This window comes from Mesoplodon bidens, assembly GCF_964165515.1.
Source record: "Mesoplodon bidens genome assembly, contig: HAP1_SCAFFOLD_116, whole genome shotgun sequence".
In the NCBI taxonomy this organism is placed as follows: domain Eukaryota; kingdom Metazoa; phylum Chordata; class Mammalia; order Artiodactyla; family Ziphiidae; genus Mesoplodon; species Mesoplodon bidens.
Genome location: NW_027672444.1, coordinates 805,614 through 819,067, shown reverse-complemented (window position 1 = coordinate 819,067; position 13,454 = coordinate 805,614). Strand labels below are relative to the sequence as shown.

The 13,454-nt window shown below is 46.3% G+C and overlaps 1 protein-coding gene across 1 annotated transcript in view; it reads left to right on the top strand.

Moving 5' to 3' along the window:
• Positions 1–13,454, top strand: part of LOC308610204 (forkhead-associated domain-containing protein 1-like) — a 124,957-nt gene that overhangs the window by 82,658 nt on the left and 28,845 nt on the right. Inside the window, 6 exon segments of the mRNA XM_081259436.1 lie at positions 3,743–3,840; positions 5,750–5,797; positions 5,799–5,867; positions 8,994–9,089; positions 9,514–9,734; positions 10,272–10,434. Of these exon segments, the coding sequence (XP_081115562.1) occupies positions 3,743–3,840; positions 5,750–5,797; positions 5,799–5,867; positions 8,994–9,089; positions 9,514–9,734; positions 10,272–10,434 (695 nt within the window).

Genomic DNA, 13,454 nt, shown 5'->3' with positions numbered 1-13,454 from the left:
GAAACTGAGTATCAATAACATTAAGGAACTTGCTCAAAGTCACACAGCTGGTACATGGTAGTGTCAGGACTCAAACTGAGGTTGTTGTGATCCTAGCACTTGTGCTTTTTCTGTGACCCCACATGCCCTCCGAAGATCCAGAGGGGTACCAGGTACATGCCCAGTTCCTAGAGGACAGGTTCTGTCGTTAACTTGAACAGAGACAAACCTGAGAGTTTCATTCCCTGGAGTGAAGGGTGTCTGATGCGCACCGCGGGCCTCGCCCCAGCAAAGCCCCATTTGCATTAGAGCAAATAATTCTGAGTTCAGGCTTTGGAGACCAGCTGCTAAGGTGTGACTCTCAAGTGTGCGCTTACTCATTGTGTGAGCAAGTCTCGACTTCTGTGTGCCTCTGTTTACTTGGTTATAAAATGGGGTTAAGATCTCACCAGGTAGTTGTGAGGATTAAACGACTTGGTACCCAAATCATGGGGTCACACATAAGCCTTAGTAAATGGTAGCTGCCATCCGCATCAGCCTTGAATACTTGTTGATTGAATGTGAACTAAATGTGGATGGCAAGCAGATGGGTATGCGCACAGGCAGGGCAGCTTGATTTACTCACGCTGAGGTGCCTTTACCTGTGACCCCTGCCGCATCTCTATTTGACAGCTAGTCAGATTTTCTTAGCCATGAGCACTCAGTTCTCTTCCCAGGCCTTCTTCCTCGGCTCTTGACAATGGGCTGCATTTCCTAGCTGCCGAGTGGTAAAGCTGGGACTCCATCCAGGTCCCTCTGACCTCAAAGCCCCTGCTCTGAACCACCATACTACCTGCCTTTTAAAATATTGTCCTAAGGGATAAAACGCACGTAACGAGCTAGGTCTGTAAAATCCTGAAATAAATCCCTCAGGGAAATCCAGGTTGAGTAACTATTGTTGGATCATGTCATGAGCAGCCCAGGAGATTGGGGTCACTACTAAAGATCTGATTGGTTAAGATATCACCTAACACCTGTCAGAATGGCCGTCACCAAAAAGAACACAAATAACAAGTGTTGGCGAGGATATGGAGAAAAGGGAACCCTTGTACACTGTTGGTGGAAATGTAAATTGGTGTGGCCACTACGGAAAACAGTTTGAAGGTTTCTCAAAACACTAGAAATAGAACTATCATATGATCCAGCAATTCCACTCCTGGGTATTTATTCCCCTAAAATGAAAACCACTAATTCAAAAAGATACATGCACCCCAATGTTCATAGCAGCATTATATACGATAGCCAACACATGAAAGCAACCTAAGTGCCCATCAACAGATGAGTGGATAAAGAAGATGCAGTAGGGAATTCCCTGGCGGTCCAGTGGATAGGAGTTGACGCTTTCACTGCTATGGCCCAGGTTCAGTCCCTGGTTGGGGAACTAAGATCCCACAAGCTACATGGTGTGGCCACCCCCCAAAAATAGATGTGATATATCTATATCTATATCTATATCTATATCTATATCTATATCTATATATGCAGTGGAATACTACACAGCCATAAAAAAGAATGCAATTTTGCCATTTGCAGCAACATGGATGGACTTGGAGGGTACTATGCTTAGTGAAATAAGTCAGGCAGAGAAAGACAAATACTGTATGATATGACTTTTATGTGGAATCTAAAAAATAAAACTAGTGAATATAAGAAAAAAAGAAATAGACTCACAGATATAGAAAACAAACTAGTGGTTACCAGTGGGGAGCAGGAAAGGGGGAGGGACAAGTTAGAGGTAGGGAAATAAGAGGAACAAACTACTGTGCTCACTTCAGCAGCACATATATAAAATTGGAACAATACAGAGAAGATTAACATGGCCCCTGTGCAAGGATGACACGGAAATTCATGAAGCGTTCCATCCTTTTGTGACCAGAATGGGAAGGAAATTCAAAAAAGAGGGGATATATGAATACATAGAGCTGATTCACGTTGCTGTACAGTTGAAACTAACACAACATCGTAAAGCAGCTATACTCCAATTTAAAAAAAAGAGGTACAAACTACTATGTATAAAATAAATAAGCTACAATGATATATTTTACAGCACAGGGAATATAGCCAATATATATTTTTTTAATTTCAGTTTTTCCTAATTTTTTTTAATTCTTTTCTTTTTTTTTTAAACCCCACATTTGTTTATTTATTTATTTTTTTGGCTGTCTTGGGTCTTCGTTTCTGTGCGAGGGCTTTCTCTAGTTGTGGCAAGCGGGGACCACTCCTCATTGTGGTGCACTGGCCTCTCACTGTCGCGGCCTCTCTCGTTGCGGAACACAGGCTCCAGAAGCGCAGGCTCAGTAGTTGCGGCTCACGGTCCTAGTCGCTCCGCGGCATTTGGGATCCTCCCAGACCAGGGCCCGAACCCGTGTCCCCTGCATTAGCAGGCAGACTCTCAACCACTGCGCCACCAGGGAAGCCCATAGCCAATATTTTATAATAACTATAAATGGAATATAACCTTTAAAAATTGTGAATCACTATGTTGTACACCTGAAACATACAATATTTTACATTGACTATATCTCAATTAAAAAATAAAAAAGCTGCGACCTAAAAAAAAAAAAATCTGATTGCTGAAGGATTACTGTGTGGTCCCACTGGAAGACAGGAAACATCTAAGGAGGACCTTAAAAGTCAGCTCCCCTCTCCTCCTGCCTGGTTTCTCAGCTTCTTTTGATAAGGGAAAGAAAGGACTTTTTACATTGATCTTTGCAAGCTCAGTTGATTGTGTCAATTTCTGCAAGACTTTGTTGCAAATAAAAGGATTCCCTGCATACATAGAAAATCGCTCTTTCTCAGATATCCAAGATACACAGTATTTTTATGTGAAAAAAAAGAAAGTTGTAATACAATATGCACAGTGTTCTCCCCTTTTTTTTTCTTTTTTTTTTTTTTTTCAAATGCCAATATCCAACCACAGGAGAAATCTGGAGGAAAAGACATAAAAGTGTTGAGAGTATTATCCCAGCATGATGAGACTGCGTGAGCCTTGACTTTCCCGCAGTCGTTCAACAACTATTTATTGCAGCCCTACTGTGTGCCGGCCACTGAGGATACAGCGGGGGGACACTTTCCACTTTATGGGTTTCTGCCCTGTTTGGATTTGTGTAACAGGCATATGTAACTTTTGTAACCAGAACTATAATCAAGAATTGCTTCTTCTCCCAGAGAAGAAAATCCCTCTTTCCAACAGCCCAAGTCCGCATCACCCATCTCTGCCATCTCGGGATCCGCCCAGCGCCCCGCTCCTCATGCACCCTTCACATCAGCCAGCCCAGCCCTTCACTCTCCAGCCTCTAGTCTCTCTGAAAAGAGAATGACAGACCTAGGTCTGAATTCTGATCCTACTGCTTACCAGCTCCATAGCTTAACCTTGCTGGGCGTCTGTGTCTCACCTATAAATGCAAACACATTTCCTTGCTGGGCTGTTTGTAATGATCAGAAAATATCACGTGGTAAACTTCTGGCATGGTGCCTGGCACACGGCAAGTGGTTAATACTGAATAGCTATTATTATAATATTATTATTCTCACTCTTCCAAGCTGGAAATTCTCAGCAAGTGGCATTGTCAGAGGTCAAGGGCCCAGGCACGAGCCGGTTCAGCTCCCCTCCTGTCTCTCTCCGCACCCACCTTTCCTCCTTTCCCTCCATCTTCCCTCACTACGTTCTCTTTCCAAATGCAGCTCTTCCCTCCCTGAGTCTCCCCTTCTCTCTCCCTCCCAGACCACCTTGTGCACAAGCTCCTGAATCACGACCTCCTTCTTCAGCGTCTAAAGCCTCCCACTCCATCTTTCTCCTTCGTCATCAAACATGCGCTTCAAGCTGGTGCATCTTCACTGGGACCACTGCTTCTTTAGCTCCTTTTCTACTGCTTGTACTCCTGTCCCACTAAGACCTTGAAATGCATTACACCCTGTGTGCTCACCACCAACTTCCCACATTGTCTTTGCCTCTTTGGCAACTGACGTGGCCCCCCTGCACTGAAGCCCCAGCTTCCTCCCACCACCATGTTCTCTCTGGCCTACCCAACCCTCTCGGTTTGCTTTCTTGAAACCCTCTCATCTTTGATAATTACAGCTTGGGTGGGTGATGCTCCTGGCAGCCAGTAGGTGGAGGCCAGGGATGCTGCTAAATGTCCTACGGTGCCCAGGACGGCTCCCACAACGAGGACTGTCCAGCCCAACACGTCGAGATGCTGCAGTTGAGAAATGCTGCTGGCTCCTTCGTCTCTAATACATCCCGGTTATTTTTCTGAAAAAAAAAATCACCCTTCATTAAGTCAGCTCACTGCTCCATCAGAAGCTGAAATAGCAGTGACTCAGACCCTGGAGTCACACCACTGTGATCCCAATCCCTGGCTCAGCCATTTGCCAGCTGTGTGGCGTCCAGCAGCCACAGGTCTCAGAGCCCGACCGCCTCGTGTGTAAAAGGAGGCGATGGTGGGACAATACAGTGGGGTGATGCGTTGATTGCTTGGCAGAGGGCCGGGCACACAGGTCACACTCGTGACATTTCAGTGATGTTTAAATCAAGTTTATACTCTTTAGGCTACGGTTCTAGGCTGGCCACAAACTGAGCTCAGCTTTCCATCCCGACTCTTCCCTCTACTCCTCCCCTCCCCCATCATCTGCTCTACCCCAATTAAGCTCTTCCAGAACATGCACTGCATTTCCCCACCTCTCATCCTACCTCCTGCCTTCACCCCCCATATTAGTTTCCTATGGCTGTTCTAACAAATTACCACAAACTTAGGGGCTTAACACAACTCATATTTATTCTTTTACAGTTCTGGAGGCCAAAGGTCCAAAATCAGTTTCGCTAAGGTAAAGGCAAGGGGCTGCTTCCTTCTGGAGGCTCTAGGAAAGAATCCGTTTCCTTGCCTTTTCTAGTCTCTAGACTGGAAAAGGCGAGGAAATAAAAATTCCCCGCTTTCCTTGGCTCACGGCAGAGGAGCACCTTCAACTCTCTGCTTCTGTCACAACACCGTCTCTGTCTGTCTGTAGTCAGACTCCCTGTGTCTGCTTCTTGTAAGAACCCATGCGCCTATGTTGGGTCCCCCCAGCTAATCCAGGATAAGCCCGCATCTCAAGATCCTTACCTTCATCACATCTGCAAAGGTCCTTCTGCCCTGTCAGGTAATGTTCATAGGCTCTACGGATTAGGACCCAGACATCTTTGGGGGGGAGGCATCATTCACCCAACCACCTCTTCCATTCTGACACGCCATCCCCTCCAACTCTGCACACCCACACGTGCCCACGCCCAGTGGGGCCTCAGCCAAGCAGTGATCACACCAGGTGAATGATGGCGCCTCCCCTGGGACTATTTCATAGACGGATGCTGTGCAAGGACCAACCTTGGGGAACTTCCCAGGATAAATACCCTGTTTAGAGGGAATAGGGCTTTCAAGAAACCAAGCTTGCTGCTGGGTGGAGCCCTGGGCTAGGACACAGAAGCCTGGGTTCAAGTCCATCCTCACACCTGTGGCTGAAGGTTCCCCCTCAGTGCCCCCGCCCTGGGAGGCTGCAGCCTCATATGAGCTGTGTGGCCTTGGACAAGTCATTTCACCTCTCTGGGCCTCGATGCCTCACCTGCCAAGGGAGGATGGTGAGCTAATTAGTACTGGCCTGTGGTAAGGGTCCAGTAAATAGCAGCTGTGACTTTTACATGCAGTAACTTCTTCCTGAGCCTTTCTTTTGAGTGTAAACTTTTTCTTTTATAGATCACAAGGACCACATGGATGGATCATTTCTAGACTTAAAGACCCTCGGGATGGAAAAAAAATGTTCGGAAAATATTGGATGTAAAACCTGACTTGCCAACTTTTTCAAGACTAGAGATCGGAACGGTAACCAAAGAAACTTTGTCTCTGCGTTGACTGACACGTGGGGAGGGTGGGCATGAGGACAGACACTAGCCGTGTGCCCTGGCACCACTGTATACATCATTGGTTCGAGGCCAGGTCCTCCCTGATGGGCTGGCACCTGTATGGACTGGTCGGTGCCTGGCCGTACCAGCGATCCAATGTTTGAATAGAAAGGCGGCTTCCCATCATGTACAGCATGATATAGCATTGCACTGATGCTGGCCAGGTCAATCTCTGGGCCCTCCTTTTCACTTCACATGTTATATTCTGCAGAAAATATCCAACAAGCTAATGTACAACAGTATGTCATGAGCTTGCCTAACATTTGCTTTTTGCTATAAACTGAAAAACATGAACACATAAAGGGCAGCAGAAGGGAGCCATGATGATTAAGAAGACACAAGTTCTAGAATCAGAGACCTGTGTCCTAATCCCAGCTCTGCAAGCTCTGTGACCTTGGGCAGCCTCCTAACCTTTCTGGGACTTCAATTTCCCAGCTGTAAAATGATGATGGAAAAATTAAAGGAGATCATTATGTAAAGTGCTTATCCCAGTGCCTAGCTCATAGCGAGCACTTTAATAGATGATAGTTATTATTGTCAAACAGTATTTAAAGAGTATTATCCAAGAAAACCTTCCTTTCTTAGGGAGCATAGTTTGTGTTTTCCAGGATTTTCAGAAGTAATTTGATTGTTAGGTTGAAAGTGCCCTGTATCCTAAATGGATGTTTGATCGGGTGTTTGACTGACACATGACAATGGACAGCTCAGGCCAGCGTGGCTTGCTGCGGCAGCTGGTCTAAACCAGCTTTTGGAAAACATAATAAAGCCATCCTCTCTGTACCAGCATTTTCTCCTACAATTTTTCTAGACATTTGCTCACACGTCTAGAGATGTGAGTCTTCAGAAACTTGTTGGTCTTCCTGATAAAATCGAACCTTCCTTCTCTGAGGTTGGGAGTAGAGGGACCGTCTCCAGGTGGGGAGCTCAGCTGGATCTCACGTCCTGATGGTCCTGCTTCCAAGACCTTCTCCTTGGCAACAAGCCCTCATCCCACCACTGACACCACAGAGCAGGAAACCTCCTAACTCTCAATCCTCCAAGGTTGGAGTAATTAAATGAAAGAGGAGGAGAAAGAATAGCTGACATCTGTGAACTGCTTACTGTGTGCCAGGCGTTGAGCTCAGCCGGCTCCATGCCTTATGTCATTTAACCATCGTAGCAGCCTTGTGTCATAGTTACTATTATTGTCCCCATTTAACAGATAAGAAAAAGTAAGGCTTCAGGAGGTCAAGTACCTCACCCAAGGTCACAGAATAATGATTGAAGACACACCAGGGGTGTGTCCCTGGTGGTGTGTCTGCGAGCCTGCAGAGACCGTGTGGGGACTGTGTGCTTGAATCCTGTAGCCCAGGCTCTTCCTTAGTGACCCTCCCCTCAGGAAAAGAGGGGGCGTCTGGAGAGGTACAGAGGATGCAGCTCAGGGTAGCTGAAGACACTGAGCAGCATCTCAGGTTCTTTTTTTTTTTGCGGTACGCGGACCTCTCACTGTTGTGGCCTCTCCTGTTGTGGAGCACAGGCTCCGGACGCGCAGGCTCAGCGGCCACGGCTCACGGGCCCAGCTGCTCCGTGGCATGTGGGATCTTCCCGGACCGGGGCACGAACCCGTGTCCCCTGCATCGACAGGCGGACTCTCAACCACTGCGCCACCAGGGAAGCCCTCAGGTTCTTTTTGCAGCAGATATGCCCGGTTTATTGTTATCTTCAGATACCCTCTTTTATTCTCATCTCCATAGATACATAGACAAATATGTCCACTCTTATCTATCACAGTCACTTTGGGGGCCATTATAGTTTTTTAGTTGTTTTGTTTTTAATCTCAGAGGTTTTCAGGGTAGTGCCAACAAATGCTAGGGCTAAGAGGTGCTCATGGCAAGCATTAAAAGCCAATTTATTTTTTAAGGAGGCTTATTATGGTTATTTGTAGTCATTCAGATCGGGTAACCTATTCAGACTGGTGGCCATTCCATGCAGTCATTTGGGCTTCCAGCAGCCAGCTGGCTGGTTGGGGTCTTAGGGAGATGCAGCTGCAAACACTATCTGCATTGTCTCTGGAAAGGGTCTGAAGGGATGCCCACCCACCAGGTTCCAGAGCTAGGAGAAGGTTGGGCCAAATTTTGTGAGGGTATGGTTTCTGCTGCACAGAAATGAGATTCCTTTAATAAAATGGAGGGAGGCTATTTTCCACTTAACCTTCATTCGTTCATTCAACAAACATGCCCACTATGCACCACTCGGTGCCAGGTGCCATGCTGGGCACAAGGACGGAGATAGTGAGCAAAAGCCACATGGTCCCCATTTTTCTGGAGCTTGTCTTCTCAACATCAGCGGTACTGATTTTTTGAGCCAGGTAACTCTTTGTTTGGGAGACTGCCCTATGCATCGTGGGGTGTTTAGCAGCATCCTTGTCCTCTACCCACTAGACGCCAGCAGCAATTATGACACCCACAAATGTGTCCAGGCATTGCTAAATGTCCTGGAGGGGATAGGGTGGCCAGAGTCACCCCCGGTTGAGAACCACTGGCCTAAAGGGAAGACAGACGAGACGGTGGCCAAAGAATGGCACAAGTGATGCATCATTTCAAAGGCAGTTGTGCTCTGAAGGGGTAGGAACACAGTCATAAAGAAAGCAGTTCACAGAGTCAGACTGGATTTAAAACCAACTCTCTTGGCATGGACATATATACACACACACGCTACCAAAGGTAAAATAGATAGCTAGTGGGAAGCAGCTGCATCGCACAGGGAGAGCAGGTTGGTGCTGTGTGTCTACCTAGTGGGGTGGGATAGGGAGGGTGGGAGGGAGACGCAAGAGGCAGGGGATGTGGGGATATATGGATACGTATAGCTGATTCACTTTTTGATACAGCAGACACTAACACACCATTGTAAAGCAATTATACTCCAATAAAGATGTTAAAAAAATTAACTCTCTCAAATTATTCTTTAGTATCTTTCCAGTTCTTCCATTATTCTTTGGGTTATTCTTCTGGATGTAGAAAATCATAACGGAATGCCAAGAGAGTTTTTCTTCTTTTTTTTATTTCAGCCTCAAAATGGCCTTTCCAGCCCAGGGTCCATCATGGTCTCTGAGAAGTTAAGGAAAATGGATGTGGCTGACGCTTTAGATCTTAGTGAAAAACTGGTAGGTATACCCAGCATCAGTCCCCTCCTGTCCAAACGTGCGTGCCCTGCAGATAGTTTAAACATCAACTCTACATACATGTTTAGTTGTTACAGTAGCTCCACGAGACCCATCTCCTATCCCAGCATGGGCTGGAAATTGCAGAGCCCAATTCCTTGCAAGACTGGGTAGTAAGAATGAATGTTTATGTCTGTTGTCATTCCCCCTCCCCACTTCCCCCCAATTCTCAAAAAGGCATAGTGTAAATGGATGCGGGGGAAAATGAAAGTCGTACTAAAAGCCCCAAATGCACTCATTTGCAAAGCATGTGTTTCATCTCTGCAACTGCAGAAAATGAATGAAACAGAATTAGACGTTTGCCTCCTCAAAGTGGCCACCAGCGGTCTTGGGCCAGGCCTCTTACCTGCGAAATGCTTTCTCGTAGTACATGGACATGAGCAAAACCCTCGGGACTTTGATGAACATCAAAGGTATGTCAGGTCACGTGTCCATGAAACACCTCTCCCCAAAAGAGAGGGAGAGAGTCTACCAGCTTCGACAAAGAGACCTGTACCTGGTGTTTGATAAGATCACCCTACTCAAGAACCAGCTGCAGAGAAAAGAAGAGCTTTTGAGACGATACGAGAAGGACATTGAACAGCTCATGTGTGGCCCATGTCTCCGGCAAAAGGCACAGGCCTCCGTTCTCCAGGCTAAACCTCGGTGCAGCTGCAGACCCGTAGGGACCAGGACAAGAGGACAGAGGCCTGGGTGTGGAGGGGGGCAGGCGGGATGGTGACTCAGGGCCTGATGGACCCAAGTCTCTGGGCAAGAAAGCAGCAGTTAAAGTACCCTACTGTTAAGGAATAAGGTGCACCTTTTATAAATGTGTCTGATGTTTCACCATGTGTGTGCTTTTCGTAATTCCACCCTATTTTCAGTGGTATCCGTTCCCCCACCCTCTCTGGGAAATTGGGAGGGGCTGGTAGCATAACCGTTGCCCCCTTCGTGCTGCACGTCCACAGCCAATGGGCTATTTATTCTGCCCTCTAGTCCCCACATCTTCAGCCGTCCCCCCACTTGTAAGGAAACCGCGAAGCCAGGCATATATGGAAGTGTTCTGAGGATCTCCCAGGTCGGGAGCATTGGTGGTGAGTGAGAAAGCTGAGGAGAAAAGAGACTTTGTCTCTCCTGTGTGCTCAGGCAGAGCAAAGTGTCGGTTCAGATGTACCAGTCACAGGTGGCAAAGCTGAAGGACATCTCCAGAGAGGCCGAAGAAAAGGCGCTGCTGAAGGAGGCCCTGGCGCACATGGAAGAGTGGCTGCACCAGGAGAAGAGGGTCACCAGGGCGATCAGGCAGCAGAAGGTGAGAGGTCCCTGCTCGGAGCAGAGCCTCTGAGGCTGCCCCTCAGCTCCCTTTAGAAACTGCCAACTGAGGCCCCAGTGGGATCCAGGCAGCAAAGAATGCATTCACTCATTGCAAAGGAAGGTGGCAGAATAGCTTTAGCTTTAGGCAGACTTAGGTTTAGACTCTTGTTCTGCCATTTACTGTGTGACTTAAGGCAGCTTTTTTTTTTAACATCTTTATTGGAGTATAATTGCTTTACAGTGTTGTGTTCATTTCTGCTGTGTAACAATGTGAATCAGCTATATGCATACGTATATCCTCAGATCCCTCCCTCTTGTGTCTCCCTCCCACCCTCCTTATCCCACCCCTCTAGGTGGTCGCAAAGCACTGAGCTGATCTCCCTGTGCTATGCAGCTGCTTCCCACTAGCTATCTATTTTATGTTTCGTAGTGTATATATGTCCATGCCACTCTCTCACTTCGTCCCATCTTACCCTTCCCCCTCCCCATGTCCTCAAGTCCATTCTCTACATCTGTGTCTTTATTCCTGGCTGCCCCTAGGTTCATCAGAACATTCTATTTTTTTTTTTTTTTTTAGATTCCATATATATGTGTTAGCTTAACCTCTCTGAGACTCATAGTCTAGCTTGCCTCTATTTTTTTTAACTTTCTTTTTTTTAATTTAATTTTTATTTTATATTGGAGTATAGTTGTTTTACAGAGTTGTGTTAGTTTCACGTGTACAGCAAAGTGATTCAGTTATACATATACATATATCTATTCTTTTTCAGATTCTTTTCCCATATAAGTTATTACAGTATTGAGTAGAGTTCCCTGTGCTATACAGTAGGGCCTTGTTGATTACATGTATTATATATAATAGTGTGTATATGTTAAACCCAAAATCCTAATTTATCCCTCCCCACCACATTTCCACTTTGGTAACCCTAAGTTTGTTTTCAAAGTCTGTGAGTCTCTTTCTGTTTTGTAAATAAGCTCATTTGTATCATTTTTTTTAGATTCCACATATAAGTGATATCATATGATATTTGTCTTTGTCTGACCTACTTCACATAGTATGATAGTCTCTAGGTCCATCCATGTTGCTGCAAATGGCATTACTTCACTCTTTTTTATGGCTGAGTAGTATTCCACTGTATATTTGTACCACATCTTCTTTATCCACTCCTCCATCGACATTTAGGCTGCTTCCATGTCCTGGCTGTTGTGAACAGTGCTTTCTGAGACTCATAGTCTAGCTCGTCTGTATTTTTTAACTTTTGATAATTCGTGTATTTTATCTTGTTTTTTCTATCCAGATAACTATTTTTTCTACCAGTTTTATTGAGACATAATTGACACACAGCACTGTACTGAGCTTAAGGGTGTCCAGCATCATGATCTGACTTCCCTGCCTCCTGAAATGATGACCACAATCAGTTGAGTGAACAGCCCGAGTGTTTTTAAAGGCGGCGCTTCTGATTTTCATTGTTCTGCCAGGTGCCAGGTATACACCGAGGAATAAGCTCTCTGAGAATAAAGATTTGGGTTTGCTCTTCTGAGTAGCCAGAATAGTACTCCAGTCTTTCTGACTTGGGGCTGTGTATTTGTACACGCATGCTTGCGTGTATCTGTGTACATGTGCGTATGTGCTGTGTGTTTGCATGTGTGTGTATTTGCATGTGTGTGTTTGTTGCCTGCATGAGCTCTAAGGAGGCCAAGGTGATAGAAGGGTGCCCTTCTCCTCAAGCAGGAGGTGATGGTCAGATAGTTCCTTGCAGAAGCCTGCCCTCCATCCTGCGAACCTTCCAGGCAACAGGTTTCCAGACAGCAGGCTCTCTGACTTAGAGCCCCAGAAATGAAAAGTGGCTGTCCTGCTCTGAGGGAGCCTGGATGTGGTGTTTCCAGTGCTCACTGCTGTGAATTAAAAATCACAGGCCTTAGTCTGCATGTGTCATGGGGCTGCCTCAGGCAGAGGACAGTTTCCTTTCACACCAAGCAATGCCAGGGAGAGCTGGGCCAGTGACAGAGTTGTGACTTTCCCTTTGATGTGCCCTGTGGAGAGCTCACCCCTCCCCGAAATGCCCCCCCCCGCCCACAGGGCTTGGCAGACTAGGCCCCAAAGCAGAGACACCAGACCACAGAATGGGACAGAGGAGGGCCCAAAAAAAGCCATTGTCATGTACTGAAAACCTGAGGATTTACATAATCAGGCTTCACATGCATTATTCATGGGCTGCCTCATTCATACACAATGCAAGGGACGTGCCAGCCTGTTTGTCAGGAAGAAAACAATAATACATTTTAAAGTTTTGCTGGATCCTAAAGGTCACTTGTATACATCTGTCTTGGCATCCATTCCTTCCAGGGAGTATATCTTCGTTGTCTTTAAGCAGAAATGAACAGAAAGCAGAATTCCTCTTTTCTAAGTTTTACACTTAGTATTTTCACAAGGAGCCTTAGTTTTTTAGCCTCCTGTATAAAACTTTGAAACTCTTCACCCGTTCACAGAGGTGGCAAGGTTGAAGCACTGAGATGAAATTACACATCTTAAGCTTCAGAATTGCCCCCCCCAAAAAAATGGAGTTTGTAGTTTTAATGTTTGATCATCTCTTCACCAAGCAGACCTTTCAAGAATCAAAAGTCCTATTTCCACACTAATATCTTTGGCTGTGAAAATGAGACTTGGTATAAGATGCTGGGCCTTCACAGCGAACTGGGCCTGTGGCTCTGTCCATGTGGCAGAGGGACGGGAAACGCGGCCCAGGCCGTGCTCACTCGAATCCACATCCCACATCCCTTGAGAAGCCGGCAGTGTCTCTCAGAGTTCAGAGGCCAGATTTGGAGTCAAACAAATAGGGGTCAATCCCCACCGCTGCCCCGAATGACCCTAAGTGGCTTGACCTCTGTATCGCAGGTTCCTCAACAAAAGCAACCAAAACTGTTAGCAAGGGGCCTACTCCGTGGGGCATTGGGAGGGTTAAATGGCAAAATGCCTACAGTGCCTGGCATATCACAAGCCCTGTTTCTAAGGGGGAA